This window comes from Leopardus geoffroyi, chromosome D4 (assembly GCF_018350155.1).
Source record: "Leopardus geoffroyi isolate Oge1 chromosome D4, O.geoffroyi_Oge1_pat1.0, whole genome shotgun sequence".
NCBI lineage: Eukaryota > Metazoa > Chordata > Mammalia > Carnivora > Felidae > Leopardus > Leopardus geoffroyi.
This window is the reverse complement of record NC_059342.1, coordinates 30,171,932-30,198,475: the sequence shown is the minus strand read 5'-3', so window position 1 is coordinate 30,198,475 and position 26,544 is coordinate 30,171,932. Positions and strand designations below refer to the sequence as shown.

General features: G+C 36.5%; 1 protein-coding gene and 1 non-coding gene across 5 annotated transcripts in view; both read right to left on the bottom strand.

Annotated features, from left to right (window-relative positions):
• ERCC6L2 (ERCC excision repair 6 like 2) overlaps window positions 1–26,544 on the bottom strand; it is a 137,576-nt gene that overhangs the window by 26,689 nt on the left and 84,343 nt on the right. For 3 of the 4 annotated variants that reach the window (XM_045470057.1, XM_045470058.1, XM_045470055.1), the window contains exons 14-17: window positions 19,966–20,118; window positions 15,156–15,236; window positions 12,449–13,613; window positions 8,634–8,788 (exon numbers count right to left, since the gene is read on the bottom strand). In XM_045470057.1, the coding sequence (XP_045326013.1) occupies window positions 8,634–8,788; window positions 12,449–13,613; window positions 15,156–15,236; window positions 19,966–20,118 (1,554 nt within the window). The remainder of the gene's footprint in view (window positions 1–8,633; window positions 8,789–12,448; window positions 13,614–15,155; window positions 15,237–19,965; window positions 20,119–26,544) is intronic. The other variant, XM_045470056.1, reaches the window with a different exon arrangement.
• Window positions 15,349–15,454, bottom strand: LOC123593955. Its single transcript, XR_006710629.1, has one exon. It is a non-coding gene; the product is annotated as a U6 spliceosomal RNA (small nuclear RNA).

Sequence of the window (26,544 nt, the reverse complement as noted above, 5' to 3'; positions counted from 1 at the left end):
TTAAATCTCTGTGGTTATCAAAAATGAGTCAGGGATATATCCTGCTATTTAGAAGTCCAGAGTTTCATTAGAAAAGAAGAAGAAGAGGGGCGCCTGGGTGGCACAGTCGGTTAAGCGTCCGACTTCAGCCAGGTCACGATCTCGCGGTCTGGGAGTTCGAGCCCCGCGTCAGGCTCTGGGCTGATGGCTCAAGAGCCTGGAGCCTGCTTCCGATTCTGTGTCTCCCTCTCTCTCTGCCCCTCCCCCGTTCATGCTCTGTCTCTTTCTGTCCCAAAAATAAATAAACGTTGAAAAAAAAATTAAAAAAAAAAAAAAAAAGAAAAGAAGAAGAAGATGTGTACTTAGAAAACAAATTTGGAAGTCATATTTTATTTTATTTTATTTTTTTAATGTTTTTTATTCATTTTTGAGACGGAGAGAGACAGAGCATGAACGGGGGAGGGGCAGAGAGAGGGAGACACAGAATTGGAAGCAGGCTCCAGGCTCTGAGCCATCAGCCCAGAGCCCGACGCGGGGCTCGAACTCACGGACCGCGAGATCGTGACCTGGCTGAAGTCGGACGCTTAACCGACTGCGCCACCCAGGCGCCCCTGGAAGTCATATTTTAGAATAACAGGCCATAGAAAGTACTATTGGGTGAAGCAGAAAGAGTGTAAGAAGAAGGACATCTTAGTTCCAACTTAGGGAGAAGCTGGGTCAGGCTTTGTGGAAGAGACAACAGGATCTGAGGTAGGTTCTGAAAGGTAAAGAGATATGGAGATTTGGGGGGATGAAAAAATTAAGGCTCAAGGTTATTCCTGGTAGAGAAAAAGCATAAGAGAAAAAAGGAAAAAATCATGCCTTTGCCAAAACATCTTTGGCACAGTAGATAGTGCCAACAGTGTGACTGTTATTTCTTGAGTCCAGACAGAGCTTTAACTATCTAACAAAATATTTTTTAAAGTGAAGGATACATTCAGTCCACTTAAATTTTTTTGTTTAACTGCTAAAGTGAGGGTGATTCTTCACAAGCAAGTTATTTTGAAAAATCAGACTGATTTGTCATATTTGAAAAGTAAAATGGAGGAAAAAAAAAAAAGTAAAACCACCAGAACAAAATAGAAGCCAAAGAAACTGAAGAAAAAGGCACAAGAGAAGATAGATGGATTGAAAGACTAGGGATTTAAATTGACTGACACTATTGAGCCTGAGGGAAGTCACTTACCCTCTCATTTTTAAAAATCAGTAAAATGATACTTTTGCATTAAATAGTCTCCAAGAATCCTCCAAATTCTGAAATACTATGTTTTGCTAGTCTTATAATTTTGCCTCATTCATCCTATAAAAATTCAGAATTCATATGTTTAGAAACAAGATTCTCAGATGAAAAGGCAATAGGTATTTCCATTAAGTGGCCATTCCAATTGCTAACTGGTTTTCATAGAAGGATAAAATATACGTTGAAAAGGGCTATTAAGTGCTTAAATTTCTTTAAGTTATGAGGTAAAGTCAATCAGAGTTCAATGAGGTCTTATATCTCTAAGCTTTTATATTGTTAATGAGAAGGCATTATTTGAAGAAATAGTATTTTTTAACTATTTAGAATTAATCTTCCAGCTATTTAAACAGAGAAATTGTTCCAAGAAGCGACATCTATCTACTGTGCAATTGGAACAATGGCCAGCTGGGAGAGTTAGAATACAACTATTTCCTGATAGGCAAAGATTATTTTTTCTCAGTTCAGTTCACTGTGACATTAGTTAATAATTCTTTTCAAATATAATTTTTTTTCTATAGAATTCTTCATGAAAAATGAGTCCTAGCTCAAGGTAGGTCCTTTGTCTATACAATTAGAGAATGCTAGATATCTTTTATGGTATTCTAACATATGCTATTATTGGTACTATCAGCAACAGAAATTGTATTGGGTCATTGCAGAGAATAAGAGAGGGAGTTTCACTTATCACCCTTACTGATCAGCAATAATAATAATTACAAAAAATAAAAATTTATATTTTGAGTAGTTTTAATGCCTTTATCACAAGGAGCTGAATGTGTTTTATACACATCAGGTCAGTAGTCCCGTTTCTCTGTTAGTCCTGGTAATACCACTGCGAGGAAGAACACCACATCTACTTGTAGCCATCAGGTAGGAGGGAAGTAGGTGTGCATGTTTAAAGGTAACAGCAGATTCTCCTTGCTCTGACTAGGTAACAGGTGTTCTTCACAAATGATACACTATCTTTCTGAATCAATCCTAGTTCCAAAGAATCAAACTTGTCATGCCAACACTAGTTACATAATTTCATACATATACACACAAAATTTAAACACTCTTGATCTCTCCTAAGATTATGTGAAGGCATAACTTTCTAATATAAATACCATAAAATTAACATCTAGCTACAGAAAGAAAAATGATGAAACCATGAAAAATCCCACCCAGTAAGAGTTAATTCCGTTACATGCTGAAACCATAAACCTTCCTTACTCAACTACTTCATAAACCAGTCATTTGTGAACGATTACTTTAAACCATCATGCCATTCAGTATCCTGAAAAATAGGATAATGGAATGCTATATCTCCCCAAAGTCTGCTTCATTGTAAACAGTCCATCCCTCCTTGCTGACTCCAAAAGCTGTATAAACATACTGCAATCAAATCCACCATAGCTCATAGAGAGCCTTTCTTTAAGTAATCTACAAAATGCCAACCTAATACAAATACAAGAAAGAGGAGTTCTTACTAACACGACATTTTGTATTTACAGTATTCTGAACAGTGCTTAAACCTGCACGGGTTATAAAAGGCACCCTTCCCCACGCTCCCCCCCTCTGGCCTGGGCCGACAGCATGCGTAGGCCTCTCGTTTACACCACACTGCAATAACATAAAGAAGGGTTTACTATTAATCCAGGTTTTACTACAAAGCGACCCGTTATTTCTCTGTCAAACACTGGCAAGAGTGCCAAGTGTCTGTCATCCAATTCAGGGGATTAAGTCTTCTTTTATAGTCTGATACTTGTACCAATTTATAAAAATACAGATATAGTTTCTTAGAGTTGGTCACAGTCTATATTTTGGCTTGGATTCAGGCAGCAGAGGTTGACCATGACAGCTGGCAGGAAACTGAGTGAGAATACATCCTCCCCCTCTCAGTCACCGGGTCTCAGTTGCCATAGTGATTAATCCTTAATTGAATGCTGTCTTTGTACATTTCTTTTCAGAAAACTTTAAGTATACTTAAGTTGAAAACATGCAGTTGACTGAAAAAATGAGGCAGCACATCACAAACAGGTATAGCTAAATTCTGTGACATACTTCCATATATTAAAGGAACAAATTAGCTCTAATAAAGGTATTATCAGTTCTTCCAAATGCTTAAAGTGTTTCTTTCTGGTCTGAGGTTAGACCTAAATCATACAGGTTTTCCCTCTTGTTACCAGACATTTCATCTTTTAAAATAAGCTGTCTTCAGACATGGTTCTAAAATATCTAAGTACAATTTAAGGCAAAACGAGTTCTTATCTTACATAGTTTGCATTACTCAATAACAAAGGTATGATCAGAAATTTATTATAGGAGAGACAGGTTTTCATTCAAGACATCTATAAAATATGTTACATAAATAGAAATTAATTTATATAAAGTATAAACTATAAGAAAGCGAAGGCAACATGGAAAAGACTGTGTATTTTAGGCCTCTTCTTAATATATGGTTGAATTTGAAAAGCAGGTTCAGAGCTCTTGTCATTTTGGCTATCAATAATTATATCAAAAGGACTGAGAAACTCTGAAGACCACAGGAGTTTATCAAGGATTGTGGTATACACTACTTCTCTTTTGTAACTCTTCCATTTAGTGTATTTCTTTGCAATTTAGTTAAAAGCCCTTACTTGGATTCAACTACAGTATTCCTTGGAAAGTGAAACATCTGCATATTGTGACCATTTGCTAATCGCGTATTACCTTCATACAAAGAAATAGGATTTGTTTTCTTTTTCTTAGGAAACGAGACAACATATCTGCCTCTGGCTGCAGACACACACACAGACACACACAGACCACACACACACACACACACACACACACACACACACACACACAGTCTTTTCAAACACAAACAAAGGTCTCTAATAAAACTTTGGTGACAGACAAGAAGCACTCAGAAGAATTCTCAGTAATAAAGGTTCTGGATGTGAGCTCTAAGATGAAAGATACTGTACTGTAGGTGGGAGGTCTGGGGATTTCTGGAGACTTTAGAAGCAAGAGGTTTGCAGATAATTTCTGACACTATTGCTTTTACCTTGCTTTGTTTCCCTTTACCTTATTCTCTTTTCCTTCCTTAACCATTTTTAATTTTTTTTCAAAACTGCAAATTCACTGTTGCCACCCACCACGCACTACAAGCTGCAAAACCTCTCAGGGAGTGACACCCAAATCTCTAATCGAAGATGATGGTATGTTTCACTGACTTACTCATTAAAGGCGCTGAAGTAATTTTGACCAGATACGATGAAATCAGTGAATGTGAACATTTTTTTTTTTTTTTTAAATTCTGAGATGGCTTTGAAACGTTGTCAATATCTCATATATGTAAAATAATGTATTTTTTTAAAAGTATCTTCAGAAATCCTTAATTTAACCATCTTTATAAGTAGTTTTAGTAAAGAGAAAAATGATACTATCATTGTTCCATTTCCCTGACATTACTGAGGTAGTCTTTAATTTCCAGAAGACTTATAATGAGGAGAACCAAGAATATTATGTACAGAGATTAATGCAAAAGGATTAGTCTGATGGCAGAGTGATGTCTCACTCATTTGAATGTCTGTCAGCAGCTATGCAATATCTTGAATTAAAAGCAGTGACTTCAATTGAAGAATCAAAACAGAAAATAATCTATCAGCTTTAAATAGAAAAGTTACTATTATCTTCAATTCTAACACAGAATATCTAAAATAAACTATTATAAAGTAATGAGTGGCTTTCTATTTTCATAAGCAAAAACTCAGTAGTCACATACAAAATTATGAAAGATATTCTACCAGGAATATTCTTGTTTTTCTTTTTTTTTATTTAAAAAACTTTTTTAATGTTTATTTATTTTTGAGACAGAGAGAGAGAGAGGAGGCGGGGAGGGAGGGAGGGAGAAGGGCAGAGAGAGAGGGAGACACAGAGTCCAAAGCAGGCTCAGGCTCTGAGCTGTCAGCACAGAGCCCAATGCAGGGCTCAAACTCATGAGCTGTGAGATCATGACCTGCATCAAAGTCAGATGCTTACCCAACTGAGCCACCCAGGTGCCCTTCTTGTTTTCCCTTTAAAGGGAGTCCAAAGCCCCAGATCTGCTAATATCACCCATTTTTAAAATTTATAATTAAATATGGCTGCATACAACTATTTATGGATTATTTTTCCTCATTAAGCCGCACCTTCCAGGAGAATTAGAGACCTGACATTAGTCTTATCCAGTGGTAATAATAACAATACTTATTATTCATTGAGTGCTTACTTTGTGTCAGGTACTGTTCAGAGCATTTTTACCTCAGTCTTTGCAACTTTTTGAGGTAATAAGTATAATTATTTGTATTTTAAACACAAAGAAAGTGAAGCACAGAGAAAGTAAGTCCCTTTCTCATGGTCACACAAGAAGTATGCGAGAGAGCTAGAATTTAAACTCTGACATTCTGAGTAGAGTGCATGCCATAGGCTAACTGTAGCTATCAAAATTCCTCCTGCCCCCAGAAGAGTACAGAGTTCAACAAACTGAAAAAGGATGAGCTATGTCTCAGGGGTTGTAGTTTTATGTAAAAAATACAGTAGGTTTAGTTTCTGAGGTTGGTGAAAAACTAAGAACATCATAAATATGTATGAGCACTATCTATTTTGAAAACTCTGATTTTCTTATAATAAGATTTTTCTTTTTGAATGCTAAATTTATATACTGTCCCCAGGTGATTTTTGCATATAGGTAATACATTACAACTTTCAAGAAAGTACAGCCATATTATTAACCTGATGTATTAAACAGTAGAGGTAAAATCTGAGGGACTCAATCTTATTCTGTTGGAATTTTACTGTATCAAGTATTGATTTAAAGAAGTTGGCCACTGTAATCAGTGTGTTTGTACAGACTGTTCTTGGCCTGCTAGCATTGGTGGCATGGGATTGGACCTCCTGCTTAGTGGCTTTAAAACTTCCCTGAATATTTTACACCCACTATGATTTAGTCACTAAACAACACATTTCTTCATACTCCCTTCTTCAGGTTTACTAAGTTGGTCTGTGTGTGATGGGGAGACATACAGCCTCAAAGGGCATATTAGAAATCCTAGAGGATGAATATTACAACTTGTTTCTCAGTAAGAAATGTGCCTCACTCTGAAAATCACTGTGAAGAGACAAAGTTCCTGATGAGATTGTGCTGCCACCCTCAAGAATTTGGGGGCTAAAAAAGATTCAGAACTACTGGTATTAAGGGCAAAGCATATTTCTAGCATTTTCATTTTTATAACTTTCCTGAAGAAGTTTCCAAAGGGATATTTTACTGCTTTTATATGTAGGGGGTTGCTTCTCAGGTCCATTGTGGGAAGAATCATTTGAGGCTGCAAATTTCTTCTCTGAGAAATATGTAAATAAACTAACAACCAATATCCAATTAAATTATTTCATTGACATCTACTATAGGGGTTTGCCAAATTATGTGACATTTTCACATTAAAATTTGTTTGGATAAGGGCATGATTTAAAAAAAAAAAAAAAAGGTATGGTTGAAAAAAAAAAGCCCTAATAAAAAATCAGTTGTCTATTTAAGAAATTCTGCTGGCTCTAATACAGCCAATTTCTGGCAAACACAGCATATTGCTGATTAGTTTTGTCAGAGAGTTCCTACAAGATAGGCAAAGTAGAGAAATGTTCTCTACAGTGTTGCTTGAGAAATGGTATCTAGGTGAAATGAGAATATAAAAAAGCAGCACACTTGGGTCATGAAACTATACCTTCATGCATTGCATTGTCCCTTTGGATTACAATAAAAAATGCTAAAAGCATGGTCTTCCAAAATCTGTTATTTACATTTACTCCAAGCATATTATAAGACAACTGGCTGTTCACTAGATCATTCAATGTCCTCATTTAAAATTCCAGGTGACAAATTTCCTCAAATTAAGTGCTTCGAAGGGAGTTTTCCTCCTCCCTAGAAGAGTTAGCTTTTTTTTTCCCCCCTTTTTCTAAAGGACAACCATTTAGCTCAGTGTTTCTCAGCAGGGTGTTATGGCATTTTGAGCAGAACAATTCTTGGCATGTGGGATGGCCCTTCCCACTCCCCCACCCACAACAGCCATTTAGTATCCCTGGCCTTCAGATATTAATGCCAGCCGGGCACTCAGTCACTGTGACCACCCAAAGTGCCCACACACATTTCCAAATGAGAAAACACTAAATGGTTTACTTCCTTTGTTTTGTCTACCAAGAAACTCGATCAAATTTGTCATTAAAAAAAAAAAAATATCTAGGTAAGAACACTATGTCTTATATATCTGCATTCTAACTTTCTTTTAGTCCTGAACTTCCAGTTTAATTTGTATTTTCCTTGGTTCTGAGTTTCATTTTGTATTCTGATTTTATTGTTAAGACAATCCAAATTCTTTGTGGAACCAGAGGAGGAACAAATAAATAAAGACAGCTTGACAGTTCAGAGGCATTCCCCCCTACCCCTTCATTCTTGAAAGTAGAACTAACTAGAAACAAAGTATGTATCCTTGTTATATACAGTACCCACTTTTAACTCCTACAGGTAAAGTGGTAGAAAAACTAATCCTCAGATACTCAGCTTAGAAATAAAGAACAGCAAGCCAAAGAGAAAAAAATATTTTTCAGACATTTGATGAAAGTGACTATGTGTAAATGAAATACATTTATGTAAAGCCTTATTTTTATATAACAGCAATTTTAAATGAGAAAATCATATAGAAAGTATTTATTACTTTTAACATTATATGAATCCTTTTGTTAAAAATACAAATTCTGTATGCAGCTAGTTCTTCCATGTGTGTCTTTATGTAGGGTAAAACATTTTGAAGGGCATCTAATTATACACTTCTCTTTTTCTGTATGAGCAGAAGTGGTTTTGGTTCTGATTTAACTGCATGATCCCCTCAGATTTCTCAGTTTTTAGCAATCTTTTATTGGGGGGATAATTCAACATTATTAGGCATTTAGATATAGATTTGCCTTTTATTATTTATTTAAAAACATTTTTTTTTAATGTTTATTTATTTTGAGACAGAGTGCAAGCAGGGGAGGGGCAGAGAGAGAGGAAGACACAGAATCCAACGGAGGCTCCAGGCTCTGAGCTGTCAGCACAGCACTCAACGTGGGACTTGAACCCACGAACTACAAGATCATGACCTGAGCCAAAGATGGATGTTTGACCAACTGAGCCACCCAGGCACCCCTAGATTTGCCTTTTAATATAAAACATAATTTAGTGACTACAGTGCTCCAAATGGTGTTCTGTTTTTCATACTTATTTGTATGTCACTTATAGTCTAAGTAGCTACTTTCGAGGGAGTATTTAGAGAAGATCCTATGAAGTAACTTCTATGAAGATGAGATTAAATACTAAAGATGTCTGTACCCTATGTTCTCTTACCTTAGAAGTGCAAACGGCTATGTTAGCAGGAAGCTGGGAAAACTGCTTCAATTCAAAGACATCACGTGCTGCCCATCGGCTCATGTGATTTTCAGCTTTGCTTGATCCAATCACATTCTGGTTTGAGTGAATATAAGCCACTTCCTGAACGCCATCTAGGAGGTAATTGATGTTTATTAAGTGATGTCTCGTTGTGAAGCAATATGGTTGCGTATATATTTTAAAAATTATCAGCAATACCACTAAAAAGAGGTTATGCTTTATTTTTTATCCTCAAGAAAAACGCTGAATCAGTATGTTAACATCACAATATTCTTTAAAAAAAAAAATTGAAAAGAGAAAGAGTCCTAATATATTGGTCTAGGTTATCTTAGAAATGACTTTTCATTCTCATCTATATGAGAACTTCTGAGATTAGGTAAAAATCTTTTGATTTAAACCTGAAATAAGGGGTTTTGGTGAAGAGAAAAGTCATGGTGAAGGGTCATCTCTATGGATTTGTTGTTTCTGTTGATTTAAAAATTCTTTTACTAATTTAAACAGCAGTCTAGCCTTATCTATCTAGCAATGGAGTGGAAGAGTGAGGTTTGTGACCAGGGAGTTTCATTTGGTTGGCTTTGTTCAGTTTTACTCTTTGTATTCTGTCTTTTTTGTACATATGCCCAGAGAATGTCAAGATTGGGAGCTTTTTAGGGAATGAAAAAAATTAACTGACAGCTTTTATCTGAAAGAAGTTTAAAAAATGGCTAGAGTTTTCATTGCTTTGCTTCTAGGTACCTATAACTTACTTTTAAATTGTGGTCCTAAAAAAGAAGGCTAGAACTGAGGTCTGTAAAGGCTCCTAAAACATCCCTGGCAATGGACCTCAGTTTTGACCTTCAACACTTGTGCTGTTTCAGTCTTGAACCTCTCTCAACCCAAATTGGCAATCACAAGAAAACAAGATGATGTTAAATAAGGTAGCTAAAAGGGCAACTAAGATAAAATTCTCCCTAAATTTCAAAACATCAGGTAGCGTGTATGGCAACAATTTAAAAACTCCAGAAGGATTCAAGGATTCTTCTGGTAGAACATTTACTCCGATTTCTTAATTTTGATGACATGTTTTATGCATTATTCAAAATAGCATTAGTTCCACACTACTGACATCTTTTACACAGTAAAAAACAAAAACAAAACTCAGTTGATCTTTTACAGAATGGTTTCTGCAATAATTCCTCAAACCTAAATCTAATTGTAGCACACACACCAAAGGACAGTCCAGTACTTAGTTACAAGGGTACCAAAAAATATATCAAATCGAACTTTTGAATAACCACAAAAGAAAGCTTGCTTTGTAAATAAGTCAAATACTTATGATTAAAGTTTTTACATCAAACTATCCTTGCTTATATATCAGCTTCTTTCACATAGTGTTTTTGGGAATGAGTCAGATACTTTTAAAAGCAGCATTAACTCTTAAAATGACTAAACAGGTTCTCAGCAGATGGTGGTGGCAGGGGACACAGTTTTTCAATCTCCCTGAATCCCTACATAGAATGGACAGCAATGAGTCAGCAAAACAAAAGGCCATGCACAACACATACAACGAACTAAGATGACAAGATAACCCCCTATACTTTGCCCTAAAATACAAATAGATGGGGACAATCCACCAATAGTACACTGTGCACAGCATCAGGGTGTGTGTGAAGGAAGCAACAGGGTGGCGTGTGATGATTTTGAAAATAGGAGAGCCTAGAACACCCAGCAGGTGTTCCCCGGAAAGCACAGTGAGCCACTTACTGTGAGTAGCTGAATCTGGGTTTTCCATTCTTTAAAGCTGAGTGGGTACAGGGGGCTTATGAAAAGAAGGCCTGAGAGAATGAAGCAAACTCGCTCTGAGGAACCCCCAAACTGACCCACCAGGGCTCCCAGGTCAGGCCCACACAATGAAGAAAACTGCTGGGAGGGAGTCAAAATGTGCAGGGTAGGAAGATCAGGAAGGGGGGAAAGAGAAGGCCTAGAGCGGAGCAGTGGGCAGGGATAGAGGCAGGAAATCCCACCACGGTTTTGAGCACTGCACAAAAAACCAGTTATGGATCTTTGTGAAACTGGAAAAGATTTCCTAAATTATGCCTCACTTAAAAAACTCAGGGAAGGGGCAACTGGGTGGCTCAGTCGGTTAAGCGGCCGACTTCGGCTCAGGTCATGATCTCGCAGTCCGTGAGTTCGAGCCCTGCGTCAGGCTCTGTGCTGACAGCTCAGAGCCTGGAGCCTGTTTCAGATTCTGTGTCTCCCTCTCTCCGACCCTCCCCCGTTCATGCTCTGTCTCTCTCTGTCTCAAAAATAAATAAACGTTAAAAAAAAATTAAAAAAAAAAAAAACTCAGGGAAAATAATGTCTATGAAAATAAGCAAGAGGGTCAAATATCATAAAAATTATTACAAGAGAAAAAAGAATAAGCAGCAGAATGAAAACATGCCAGAAACATGTGCTCACAAAGCAGATTAAAATTGTAATTTCAAAACAGGTAACAGACATTAAGAAAATGGTAAGACACAGGAACCAACAACATTAAGTCATAATTAGAATAACTCAGAAATGGGTGACAAGACTCAGGAAAAATTTAGAAGTTAAAAAAAATTCAGAAATGAAGACAACTAGAAGGAACACAGAGGGAATTAACACAACTACTGCTTTCAGAGAATGGAAGGGTATTTTTAAAAAGCAGAAAGAAACAAAAAAAAGAAAAGAAAAAGGGCTTGAGATAATGTGACAAATACTGAAAACAGGTAAAGAAAGTTGAATATTTGAATACCAGGCGTCTCTGTAGCAAAAGGCCAAAGCAAAGGAATAGAAAAAGTAAGTAAAAATACTAGTACAAGAAAGCTTTCCTGATATAAAACCCGAGTTGAAACTACATTATGACAATCTTGACCCAAGAATAACCAACAGTGCCAGGGTATGAATGTCTTTAGGAGCCCTGATAAATGGGACTAGTGCCCTTGCAAATAGAGACATAAGAGAGGTGAGTTCTGTCTCCACTAGGTGAGGACACAGCAGCCTTCTTTAGACCAGGATGAGGGCCCTCACCAAGAACCTGACCATGCTGGCATCCAGATCTTGGACTTCCAGCCTCCAGAACTATGAGAAATAAATGCTTAAGCCCCCCAGCCTGTAGTAGTTTGTTATAGCAACTTGAACAAAGATAAACAGTCAAACACAATCTGGTAAATTTACTAGGCAAGAATGAAAAGAAAAAAATTATTTGGGTATCAAGGGGGAAGAAAAATGACATGATAGGAAACTTCATGGCAAAAGAAAATGAAGCCTCATGTTAAAATACTTCAGAGAAAGAAAGCGTGAGTCAATGATTTCATATCTGGCAAAAATGACTTTTAAGTATAAAAGGGCATAAATAGTTATCAACAGGAATCTCAGGGAATATTATTCTCATGAGCACTTCCTGAGGGAGCTACTAGAAAATAAGCTCCTGACGAAATTGACAGGAGAGACACTGACAGAAGGACTGAAGAGGAGCACTAAATTTATAGTTACCTACAGGTCAAAACTAAATGAAGTCTGGTGGCGGGACGGGGACGGTGATTCAGATGGGGCACGTGGAGGGAGTCCTGGGATGGATGACAAAGTTCTCCATCTTGACCTACGTGGTCTTCCCTTTATCCTGCCACCCCCCATGTCCTCATTTGCACCTCAGTGTAGCATCTTGATTATAGAGCTGTTTTACAAGCTAATTTAAGAAACTTTCCCAGAACTATTTGATTGCACAAAACAAATATGTAACATAAAGTTTTCAAAATGTCTATAGTTACCTAAAAATTTATCCATTGATTCATACATTTGCTCTTGATTGACAACTCTCTCATTTGAAAATTGCATTGATTGTTTTGGCATAAAAGTGCTATTTTTCTTATGGCTAGGTAATTTTGAAGAGAAACCGACCCTATCTTTTAGAGTTTTTCGTGTATGGCTCTGTTTAGAGAAACTGATGTGGCGAACAGTTAAATCATCATCTGAGGATGAAAAATCATCGATAGCCTGAGAGCTACAATCCCCATCTGCTGCATACAGTTGATTTGTTTTCTTCATGGTTTTAGGACAAGTGTGACGTTCCTTTTTATCTTCCTTTTTTCTCTTAAACCTCAAAGAACTAGTAGGTCTTTGCTTTCTTGCTCTTGACTCAGAGAAAATTTCAATGTCATCAGACTCGTCACTAATATCACTACTGCCTTTTCTTCTCATAATAGATTTCAGGGTCACATTCTCAGGGTTTAATTGTTTTGAAATTAGGCTATTTCCTTTGACATCAGTATTTCTATCATCCCCATTATTTCTTATTTCAACAGGATGTTCTGTTTCAGAACCTTCAGATCCATCCACGAGTGGCTTAAACTTTACACCATTCTTGGGGCATCTCTGAGTTGTATACTGTGTGGGAAAGATGACATCACTATCTTCTGATTCTGTGACGTTCTGTAAAATGTGATGGTGGTCAGCTGTATTTTTTAAATTGTTGCCATCATCAGACTCAGAAGAAATATTTTGTTCTAAAATGTTCTGACTTTTATCAAAGATATATTTTTCATTTGGATTTAGGACGTTAGCTAACCTCTGATGTTTTGAAGTACCAAGAGAGTCACGACTTTTCTGATAACTAACGTCTTTGGCTTCTGTTGAAAGACATATGGGCTGTTCATCAGGACTGTCATCATCAGAGGCAATATTTCCATCACTTTCCTCAACTGTATTATATTTTGTTTCAAACAATTTAGAGAAACCACACTGGAGTAAGGTAAGCTGTCCAGGAGGACCTGAAGCTTTGCTTGAGTCAGAGGCTTTCTTTTTAGCAGTCTTTATTCTTGAGCTTCCCACTGATTCATCATCACTAAAATCACTGCAGAGATTACATGCTTCTTCTGTCGGCAACTCTGCAGGCTGCTCCAGACCTCTGTGTTCTTGACAGTCAGGGTCTCTAGGCTATAAAAGAAGCAGTCACAGAAACGTTAGAAAATGTCCAGATAATATCAAATCTATCATACTGCAAGGGAATGAAATTTGGGTGGAAGATAACTTATGTACTAATATACCACTTGGTATTTTTTAAAAGTACAACATTTAATAAACAAATGTAAAGGATTTAATATTACAGTCTGGTACACTCTTTTTTCAAGTTGAATAACTTTCCAAAATAAAAGTTTAGCATATGACATAATCAAGTTATCTATAAGGAAAAAACAGAACAGAGCAGTCAGCTTCTAAGATGCAGGGACTGATTCTGGTCTCAAAAGTAAGAAGTACACAACTCATTGTTTTCCATGGTCCAGCACAAACTTCTAACCACGTTTTAAGAAAAAAATAAATTTTCAGGCATTAACAAAGTAAAGAATTCACAACTGGAAAATGGTTCTAATAGATTAAAAATAAGATCTGATAGGATCGTGCCCATCAGAAATAAAATATTTTTGATATTTTGAAGTAAAATTTGCTACAAATTTAAATCTAGTATTTATTATTTTTACATCAATTGGAGCTAAATACATCCTTCAGTTTCTTAAAGCTGAGGCTTTATTAGTAAACAATTTGGGGAAACTATTATCCAGTAATTACTCCTTTTTAGAAATCCAGTAATACATTTGATGTTTGTATATTTCTATAAAGTTAGAAAAACATTCACTGATATTCCAAATCACTAAACTAGCATGAATTTACACTTAAATTCCTAAATGCAAGAAAAACCCAGCAACAACATAAACAAAATAAGAAAAAACCTTCTACATGTACATTCTTTACTTCTGAAGAGGGCTTATGATGATAATATAGACTTTGTAGTATGTGAGATGACAAACTACCAGAAAGATCACAAGATCAAGGATGCAAATAAAATAAAATACCTGTCAGAGAGTAATTCTGATGTTTGGATTTAATAATCTTAAACACACAATGATTACTATTTTTCTATTTAATTTGTTGTTTGTAGTTTAATTAATTAACTATTTAATTAGGTTTGATTGGCGTATTTAATTTTGGATTTACAGTTTGGTATAGTTAAAATTCTAGTTTGGATGCAAATGACTGGTGATTGTTCCCGAATGTGTTCTTATGATACGAAATGTTAAATTAGCCTAAATTATTTTTTAAAGATTCTTAAAAGTTTATTTTTAAAACAGAGAGAGAGAGAGGGCACGTGAACGCACAGGGGAGGGGCAGAGAGAGAGGGGGACAGAGGATCTGCACTGGGCTCCATACTGAAAGTAGAGAGCCCGATGGGCTGGGCTCAAACTCACAAACCGCGAGATCATAACCTAGCTGAAGTCAGATGCTTAACTGACTGAGCCACCCAGACGCCCCAAATTCACCTAAACTATTAATTTTACTGATCGTCTGCTCTGTATCCTCGACTTTTTTTCAAAGACTTTTTTCTTTACACGTTGAAAAATAAAGAAAAAGGAAAAATAGCTTAAAATTATCCCAGTACATGTTTTATAGCAGTTGTAGGCTACAGATTAAAAAATTGCTTACCGTTTCTTGTTTGTGTACTGGAGGCTCCTCTTTCAACCATGTTGTGGCTGTCATGATCCCTGCTTCCACTTTGCCTTCTCTCTGAAAGAATGCAAAAGAATTGTAAAATATGGGGTAAAAACAACCAAATAAACAATAGCAATGGCATGCTAAAGCTTAGGATTAACTGAGAGCAGCTTGCTTTAGCTCTGCTTCTAACACGAAATGCTTCAGAAATTGGTGTGCCATCCTTGTGCAGGTCTATGCTAATCTTCTCTGTATTGTTCTAATTTTAGTATATGTGCTGTCCAAGTGAGCACTGCTTTAACTTTCTCTCTTAAGTTTTTTTTTTTTTAATTTATTTTTTGAGAGAGAGAGAAATGTGAGCAGGGGAGGGGCCGGGAGAGGCTGACAGAGGATCCCAAGTGGGTTCTGCACTGACAGGCTGACAGCAGTGATACTGAAGCTGGGCTCAAACTCACAAATCATGAGATCATTACCTGAGCCAAAGTTGGATGCTCAACTGACTGAGCCACCCAGGTGCCCCTACTTCAGCTTTCTTAATGTTATTTTTCCATTTTGTTAATTAATATAAACTCATATGTAGTTTATATAACATTTTAAAATGCTCATAATTTTAAGTAGTACAGAGGTACAGTGGAAGTGTGCTGGGCTCATAAAGTACACTTATTTCTTGTATTAAAGCTTCTTTTTAAGTTAGAAAATAATACTTTCCAGCCAACTCCACTAAAAGTTCTGGTACAGGAGGGAGAATGAAAACAATGTTACATATTTACCCAGTAACAATATCCATAGTAACTATGTCTACACAATAGCTAAGGTAAGGACATATTAACAACATTTCAAACACTACAGATAATGTTGAATATTGGGAATTTGATATTCTAGCCTATATTGCTAATGTATTTATTTAGTTCATATTCATTAAAATTTATTTTATTCATTTAGTTCATATTCATTAAAATGTTTATTGATTCCTTCAGTGTAACAGACATCAAATGAAAAGGACCATCTAATATGAAACTAAAAAAAAAAAAAAAGATCTTAATTGTGTAACAGGCTTGCTACATCCTTTGGGAAAGTATTTATGCTTTTAAAGCTTTTGGTGTATCATTCAGCAAAGGTATTTAATGGCCTAGATTCTAGAATATTAAATTCTCCTTCAAAAGGAAATCAATTTATTTTTCTATTTAAGGCTCTGTTTACTGAACAAGAGGAAATAACCACTACCATCACCAGAGTTACAAATGCCCAACTTACAGATACGCATATGTACCGGTGGCATGATTCCAGCCACCTGGTATCCAGGGCAACAAGTGAGAATCTCCCCTACAGAACTCTGGAGAATGATAAATAGTTTGTTGAGATATTTTCTCTCAATGCCTAGAGGCTGTTACTGCAAGGGACATGGGCGGGCGGGGGAGGGGGTCTGCTTCCCAGTACTGCCTTTATTCTTTCAACAGAAGCCAAATGGCTACAACAGATGGAACAGGGAATACCAGAAATCCTCAATCCTGTTGCAACCCTCTTGTGAAAGGTAAATGGCAACTCTGGTCTTTTGTTTCTCAGGCCAACCATGTTGGTATCATCCTTAACTCCTCTTTTTTTCTCAGACCCTATACCTAATCCATCAGCAAATCCTGTCAGCGGCACCTGAGTAATATATTCAGACTCCAATCACTTCTCACACCATCTACCATGATCGCTCTAGTCCAAATCACCATCATCCCTTGGCTAGATTATTGCAGTATCCTCCTACCTGGCATTTTGCTTCTGCTTTTGTACTGTGATAGCGTAATTCGTAATATTTAATCTAGATGTATAGGTCAGACTATGTTTCTCTTCTGTTCAGAACCCTCTAATTGCTTTTTGTCTCACTCAAAGTTCTCGCGTGGTCTGGCTTCCTCTCATCTCTCCGGCCCCATCTCTTGCTCTCTTGTTCACTCCACTCCAGCCACTCGGGCCTTCCTGCCGTTTTGAAATTATGCTGGGCATGTTTGTCCTGCGGGGCTTTTGCATTTGTTGCTCTACGTAGAATACATCTTCCTCCTGCCATCTCCTCAAAGAATCAGTTGCAACCTCACAGTGAGCGCTTCCTTGGCTACTCCATTTAAAACTGCAATGCTCTTTCCTTGACAGTCTCCCAATTTCCCTTCCCGGCTCTATTTTTAAAAATTAGGATACAATTTACATATAACACTGTGTACGTTTAAGGTGTATAACGTGTTTTGATACATTTATATATTGCCATATGATTACCACCATAGTTTTAGCTACCTCTATTATGCCATAGAATTAGCATTTCTTTTTTGTGGGGAGAACATTTAAGATCTAGTCCGTTAGCAATTTTGAAACGTATAATACAGTGTTATTGACTATAATCACAATGCTGGGCATTCGATCTCCAGAAGTCATTCATCTTCTACCTGCTCTATTTTTATCTTCAGAGCCTGTCATCATAATAAACTCTATGCATCATTATTTTTTCTGCTTGTTTCCCCAAAATAGAAGGTAAGTTTTTCAGTGAGTAGAGCTTTTTGTCTATTTCATTCATTTCTGTATGCCTAGCTCTATGATGTATAGTACTTGACACTTGGCATACACTCAGTAAATATTTGTGAAATTAGCTCTCAATATCTGTCTCTAAAGTGGGACCATGACAAAGATAACAAAGTTAGTGCAAAGTAGAACTAAGCTGCCTGGACACTTGGTGGGATGAGCACTGGGTGTTGTATGTAAGTGATGAATCACTGGGTTCTTCTCCAGAAACCAATACCACACTGTATGTTAATAACTTGAAGTTAAGTGAATAAATGAAAAAGAAAAAAACGAAAAAACCAAAACTAAGCAACCAAATGAAAAAAAAAAAAAAAAAGAACTGTCTGGAAATCATCAGGTTAAAAGTGTTGTATAAATTAAAATTTCTACATCTTAAAACATTTTAAAAGGGATTTTCTACAGCCTTTAAAAATTAAAAATGTCTCACAGGAAGTAAAATAATTATTTTACTTTGTGATATATGCTTCCATTATACAGGGCTTAGAATATTTTAAAACACTGTTTGGCCAAAAGCAGCATGAATCTAATGAGGCCTGAATAATTTTGCTATTTATTGTTTATTTATTTATTTTACTTTATTTTTTTAGATCAAAAGACTGCCCTGTAAGCACCTGGCCTGAATAATTTTAAATTCTTACTCATAACAAATATCGCGGTGCTGATAATGTGCCTGGCAAGAAGTTAAGCACATTTTGCCACAAGAAAAATGTAAGACATGGAGAGTCCTGTCATTCGTCAACAATCCTGGAGGAGAAACAAGATATACTTAGGACAACCAGAAAACAAGCGAACATCCCATTTAATAACTTGTCATACTGAATGTCTTACTTAACATTTGCTTGAGGAATAGGTTGCTATTCTGTTAAAATAGAGGACTCAACTATTTGATAAATAAGAGAAAACAGGAGAAGTAATATAATGCTAACATATTTTATAGATAATAATTTCAAATGGAAAACACAAATACAAGTTGGTATGTTGGGTAGTATTCTGAGATGGAAGTAGGATCTGAGGGGTGGCCTGGAATACTGGAATACTAACAAGGCTACTGATTATAAAAGAGAAATGGGAAAGAAGAAGTCCATGAAATAGCATACTCAAAACAAGAAAAAGACAGGGGGACTTTATTTTTATTTATTTGTTTATAAGTAATCTCTACACCCAACGTGGGCCTTGAACTCACGACTCTTAAGATCAAGAGTCACATGCACTTCTGACTGAGCCAGACAGGCAACTCAAGACAGGGGGACTTTAAATGGGCCACTCAATTCAAATCAAATAGTTACTATAAAATAAAAATTCAGCAGTATACACCAGACACTGTATAATAGTTGCAATATTCACAGAATACATACAATACACGTCTTCCTCTTAGCCATCTTGCTTACCATGCTTATTGATGTTACATGTTCATTATGTAAGTGTTCTCTTTCACCTCTCATCAAGATGGTCTACTACGTTCTTTAAGGACAGGGACCAATAACTGTTTTTATGAAACTCACTAAATCAATCAAGTACGTGAAGCTTTTGAAAAGCTAAGGGAAACATCCTTGAGTTTTCTGAGGCTCATTTTCCTCATCTATATGAAAAGGAAGTTGATACATATGATATTCCAGGATTTTATGATACTCATATCAATATCAACTGGAAAATAGGTTAATATGCATAGTATTCTGCTATATCAAAGAATTTAAGCAATTAAAAAAAAGATATAAATTTCTGTTTGAAGAATAAGAAACATCTGTATGCTAAGGATGAACACAACTGGGAGAGTTTGAAATATTGGTGTGGAATTTTTATTGGGAACAGAAAACAAAAATCTCCATGAGACATGAGAGTGCATCTCAGGGAGTATTTGGTAACTTTTAATCAAAACACATTTTATAATTTTGTTTATTTAGGAAAGTCTCTCTCTCTCTTTTTTTTTTTAAGTTCCTGACTTAGCAGCTGTTTTCAAAATACTACATTTCTCTCTGCCAGTCTGAAAATGGTCTTGGGAGGTCATACTATGTACTATATGTATCTGTATTTGTGTGCAGACATTACTTATAACTATGCATGGGGAAATCTTAGTTTTGAGGTACAATAATTCATTTCCTATTTCTAAAAGTAGAAATTCTAAACACAAGGCATTTTTTACAAGAAAACCCCAAAGTTCTTTGAAAAGATACCAGCAGTTATATTTCAAGGTTCCTGTTGGAGAAAATTGTATTTAAAATAGTACTGAAAAGGTCAGGCAACAATTTCACACCTCCAGGATGTCCCTTGTAAGGCAAGACGCTTGGGACCTTAGTTTGAACAGATTATAAACCCCAAAAAGCTCTCCTCGATGTTCTTTTGATCCTTGAACTGCTTCAAAATATCGCTTGGCATTTTCACTTCCAACCACCACACAGTGAAGTTGCTAAAACAGAAAAAAACACAAGATATTTTTGAAGTGTTTGCTCCAACAATATGTCAGAATTTCCTGGCATTCTCTGTATATACACAGCTTTAGCTGGAGCAGGCAGAATCTCCTTAGGGAGGAAATTTTATTTTAATTTCGCTGGCAGATGTTGCCATTATGGCGAAATAAATAATAATAAACTGGCCAGTCTTATTGAAGAAGAGATCTTACATTTCCTATTTTATCTGTGTTCTACCAACCGAGTCAAGATCCCATTGCTATGCAATATTCACTTGATGTAAAATGTTTAATGATAAAGGAATGTAATACATCTGAATACACTTTTCTCCTTTCTAGACTCATTACAATAAGAACTACTAAAACTGACAAAAATCATCACTATTTCACCAAAGTTAAATTATAACTTAGTAACTACATGATAACCACATTAGTATCAAACCCTAATTGTAGCCATTGTTATACTGTCAACTAACAGCAAACCCAATCACTGTTTAGAAACATTTAGGCATCTTTGAAACAATTTGAAATACAGAAGGAATCCTGAAGGACATATATCACTTTAGTAACATTAGTGTATTTCTTTATTTGCTAGATATTTTGCTAAATATAATCTGATTAACCCCATGTACACTTTAAAATTTCTTGAAAGAAACAAAGAATGCACAGAGTGGAAAATAACTGTAGTCTGTTGTTAATGTAAGGATTAGTAACAAGTTGCTTTGCACTATACTAAATTACTATAGGCAACTGAAATAATTCTTTTTTTAATTTGAGGGAGTGTGTGTAAGCACGTATGAGTGGGGGAGAGGGGCAGAGGAAGCAGGAAGGGGGGAGAGGGAGAGGGAAGGAGGGGGGGTGAAGCAAAGAGGGAGGGAAGAAGGGAGAGAGGGAGGAGGAGAGAGAAAGAGAGAGAGAGAGATTGAGGGAGAGAAAATCTCAAGCAGGCTCCACACTCAGCATGGAGCCCAATGCAACATGGGGCTCAATCCCACAACCCTGGTATTATGACCCTAGCCAAAATCAAGAGTCAGATGCTCAACCCACTGAGGTGCTCATGAAATAATTCTTATTAATAATATTTATTTTTTGAATACTTACTACCTGTGTAGCATTTGTACATTCTCTCATTTAATGCCTACAACCCTATAAGACATTGCTATTTTCTTTTTGGAAATAAAGACTAAAGTTTGGAGAAATTAAGTGCCTTCTCACAGCTGTCTAGCCAAGAAGTGTCATTTCTAGAATTTATACCTGGATTTGTCTGAATTCAAAATTTATACTTGTAACAATTTCTCATCTCCAGGAGTTCCCTTTTATTTATTTTTTACTAAAGAAATTTTTTAACGTTTATTTTTGAGAGAGAGAGAGAGAGAGAGCACATGCACGCGAATGGGGGAGGGGCAGAGAGAGAGGGAGACACAGAATCTGAAGCAGGCTCCAGGCTCTGAGCTGTCAGCACAGAGCCCAACGCGGGGCTTGAACCCACAAGCCATGAGATCATGATCTGAGCCAAAGTCGGATGTTCAACCGACTGAGCTACCCAGGTGCCTCCAAGATGTCCTTTTTAAAACAAGACCCTTGAGGGGCACCTGGGTAGCTCAGTCAGTTGAGTATCTGGCTTTGGCTCAAGTCATGATCTCACAGTTTTATGGGTTCAAGCCCCGCATCAGATTCTCTGCTGTCAGCACATAGCCCACTTCGGATCCTCTGTCCTCTCTCTCTGTGCCTCCCCTGCTCACATGCATGCACACATGTGTTCTCTCTCTCTCACAAAAATAAACAAACATTAAAAAATAATAAAAATAAAACAAGATCCTTGGGACCTTAGTTTGAGGAAGCTTTGAATCAACATCCAAGTTGATCAGTTGGTTTCAATGCCCCAGAAACATGGACTATAGTCCAGGAAATATGGAATCACAACAATAGCAACTGATGTACCTGATAGTCCAGATGATTTCACTCTTTGCTCCTGACTCTTTCTTTTTTTTTTTTTTTTTTCAACATTTATTTATTTTTGGGACAGAGAGAGACAGAGCATGAGCGGGGGAGGGGCAGAGAGAGAGGGAGACACAGAATCGGAAACAGGCTCCAGGCTCTGAGCCATCAGCCCAGAGCCCGACGCGGGGCTCGAACTCACGGACCGCGAGATCGTGACCTGGCTGAAGTCGGACGCTTAACCGACTGCGCCACCCAGGCGCCCCAACTCCTGACTCTTTCTTAAACACTGTATTGTCACACTGCAACTACTTAATGTAATCACCAATTTGTAAGCGTTAATCTGAATCTTTAGAAGTTCCCTACTTTATCGCAAAATTTATAAAAGGCACATTGTTTTATACTTAAAAGAAGTTTTTCAAAGTGGCTTCCCTAAAAGTGAAGGTCAGATACATCCATCTGTAGGCTGCTATAAAAAATAGGGTTGGAATTAAAGAGGGGAAGGGAAAAAAGTCAGTAATTGGAAAATGTAGCTTAGTTTCTGGCTTAAGAAAAACCCATTCAAGGATACAAAATGTTTGGATTTCTTCCTAACAACATTCAGGATACGCAAGAGGTAGAAAGAAAAGTAGTGTTCACCATGTTAAAAAGTCATGGCCCCTTCTTCCATCTTCAAGGCAGTAGCATGACATCTTCATATAATCCTCTATGACCCCTTGCTTCTGCTGTCACATCTCCTTCTCTCCTTTCTCTGATCCTCCTGCATACTCCCACTCCCTTTAGTGATTACATTGGCCCACCCAGAGAATCCAGGTGGATTTGATGTAGATATCTTTGGGAGAACATTACTCAGCCTACCACCATAAGGACATGCATAATGAATGATGGAGGCTTGACAAATGACACAGAGGCCAGCTTGAAGGGGTTCTCACTGGACAAAACTGAGACAGTTTGAACACCAAAATACACAGTGATATTCAATAGGTTGTAATGTAATCTATTACTAATATAGAGTAATATTACTAATATCCCCTGAGTCCAAATATATTAAATAAATAGAAAAGAAGGGCAAGCTCTTTTTTATGGTAGAATAGCAACAAATAAAGAAGGAATCCTGGAAATTAAAAAATCACCATCTGGCAATCATCACAGTGGTGGCTGATTCAGGTGGGTTTCATCAGTGAATGCTAGGGCTGATGGGTATGGGCTTGACAAGGAACAGGATATTGGCATAGTCTCAGAGGATGTCCCCATAAAATACTTACTAAGGGAAAAAATGGTGACTCTGCAGTGAAGAAAGCTGGCAGGCACAAAACTGGTGATCAAGGTTAGCATCACCAATGGTGGGACAGGTCATCACCAGGTGCCTTCTGACCAACGCAATGAGAAGAACATAGAGTCATTTCTGTACTATTCTTGCCAGGGGTTCCTGGCTTGAATCTGGACATGAGGAAACATCAAATGGACCTATTTTAAAAGAGAGCTAACACAAGGAAAGGCCTTACTCTTTTTATTTATTTATTTATTTTATTTTATTTTTTTTTAATATATGAAATTTATTGTCAAATTGGTTTCCATACAACACCCAGTGCTCATCCCGGAAAGGCCTTACTCTTTAACACTGTGAAAGTCATGACAGACAAAGGGGGTTTGGGTAACTAACTACTCCAGTTGAAGAAAACTAAAGAGACATAAAAAGAAAAAGTTGGTAACCATGATCCTGGATTGGATCCTGAACCAGAAATGAAAAAGGAGACAAGAAATTTCCAGGAAAGTTAGTGAAATCTGAATGAGTTTTGTGGTTTACAAGGTAATGTTGTATCAATGTTAATTTCTTGATTTGGATAACTGCATTCTGGAGAGGGTAATAGGGGGACAAAGCAAGTGCAAAACAACACATAAAATTGAATGTTTAGAATGCATAAAACTATTTTTATATGTACATCTAAACAGGAGAGTGTCCTTTGGAGGGAATACACACTAGAGAACTTAGAGGTGATAAATCTGCAACTTTCTCTCAAATGGTTCAGAAAAATAAATAAAGATCATGGCTGAGGGAAAGAGAAAAGCAAACGTGAATAATGTTAACAACTGGGAAATTTGGGTGAAGTTAATTGGGTGTTCTTTGTGGTATTCTTGGACTTCTTCTGCCAATACAAATATATTTCTAAATTACATATATATATATATGTACATATATACATATACATATATATACACACACACACACATATATATTCACCTTTCATATATACATGTACACATGTAAAAATGAAAGGTGAATTTCTGAATGCCAAACTTTAGATTATGCTCCAAACATGAAGACAGTTGCTATGTAAGTGATGTTTTTATTTTTTAAAAGTATAAAATGTCTGAATGCATTATCACAACAAATACGAACAAAAACATCAAAGTGAAATTTCCCTTTGAATAATACAGATCATCCTTTATCAGTCTTAGCAACACTGTAATATTTAGGTATATCCTTCTAGATCTTTTTCAGTGCAGTTAGAGCTATTTATATACATATACAGAGATAACTTTATGCATCAACATAACTGATATACTTGTTCTGCAAGTTGTGTTGTTTTGTTTTGTTTTGTTTTAATCTCACTTAGAAATGTCTTGGAGATCTTGCCAGATCAGTATGTCTGCTCTATAGTTTTTTTTTCTGCTATTGGGTGTATCAGAATTTATGTTACCATTGTTATTATTGGACATTAAGGCTGTTTCTTTTTTCATTTTTTATTTAAAAAAAAATTTTTTTTTTCAACGTTTATTTATTTTTGGGACAGAGAGAGACAGAGCATGAACGGGGGAGGGGCAGAGAGAGAGGGAGACACAGAATCGGAAACAGGTTCCAGGCTCTGAGCCATCAGCCCAGAGCCTGACGCGGGGCTCGAACTCCCGGACTGCGAGATCGTGACCTGGCCGAAGTCGGACGCTTAACCGACTGCGCCACCCAGGCGCCCCTTTTCATTTTTTAAACAAATACTAACAATACCAAATATAAATCCTTGTCATCTTTCACTGTGCATATGTGAGAATATTTCTGTAAGGTAGATAGGGAGAACGTACTATGTGTTTTAATATGTTGTGATATTAGCCTGTAAAATCAGTGTACCAAGTTATATTCTCAAAAATAGTATATGAGTATATCTGTACAAATACTCTCACCAATAATGAATATCACTGATCTCCCTGCCTCCCTAAACACATACACACACTCACACACAACCTCACTAAGTCTTTGCAGAATATGTGTAACACATTATTATTTTATATTTCTAAATTACAACTGTGGTTAAGCATCTTTTCATATATGGGTTAACCATTTGTGTTTTTTCTTCAATAAAATGCAAAATTATAGTCTTTTTATTGATTTGTGGAAGTTCTTTATGTATTATAGATGCTAATCCTTTGTTTATCATATGTGGAAATTTTCTTCCTAGACACTTTTTAAATTTGGCTTGTTGTTCCTCTGTCGTACATAAGTTTTACATTAAAAATGTAGTTAAATTTACAATATCTGCCTTTAAGACTGTATTGGTTTCCTAAGACTGCTTTAACAAAATGTCACAAACTGGGTGGCTTAAAACAACAGAAATTTATTCCTTCACAGTTGTGGAGGCTAAAGGTCTGTAATCAAGATGCTGGCAGGACCACACTCTCTCTGAAGGTTCCAAGTGAAGACCCTTCCAAATGTCTAGTGGTTGCTGCCAATCTTTGGCATTCTTGGTTTGTGACTGCACCACTCCAATCCTTGCCTCCTTCATCACGTGGCATTCTCCCTCTGTGTCGGTCTGTATCCAGATTTCCCTCTTATAATGGTATCAGTCACTGGATTAGGGTCTACCCTAATCCAGTATGACCTTATTTTAACTTGATTACATCTGCAAAGACAGATCCTACTTGGTTCAAACGCCAATCTTTCAATCACATCTATTGCCTTTTCCACACACAACTGCCATATTATCTTTATTTGTGCCTACCAAGTTGTATGGCTGAACCTTCCCTAAATGGCTCACACTTAAAAAAATATTTTAGTAAGCACCTAAAGCATACAAAGTTCTGAAAACTGACATTATCCTCATCTTCTGAAGCCTTTTTGTTATTAGTAACATATAATAGGCTATCTTATTTCAATAAATGAGTGAGATAAATAGGCAAATGTATATAAAGTAATGGGACTGAGAAAAATTACTACATGATTGAAGAAAGACTCTTACCTGTGAAAGTCCAAGACAGTATTCTAAAGAACTACTCCTAAGATGAAAAGAATAATGTCCTACTTTTTCCCAAGATTGGTTAAATATACCTGAACAAAATAATGTTCAAGTAGTTGTGCTATACCCAAGAACAAAAAGATGAAAGGTTTCTTATAGAGCTAAGTGCTTTAAGAAAAAACAAAAACTGCTGTGTACAATTCTATTTTTAGAATTAAGAAAATAGCATAAATTTAAGATTGGATCATTCTTAGGTTAACTA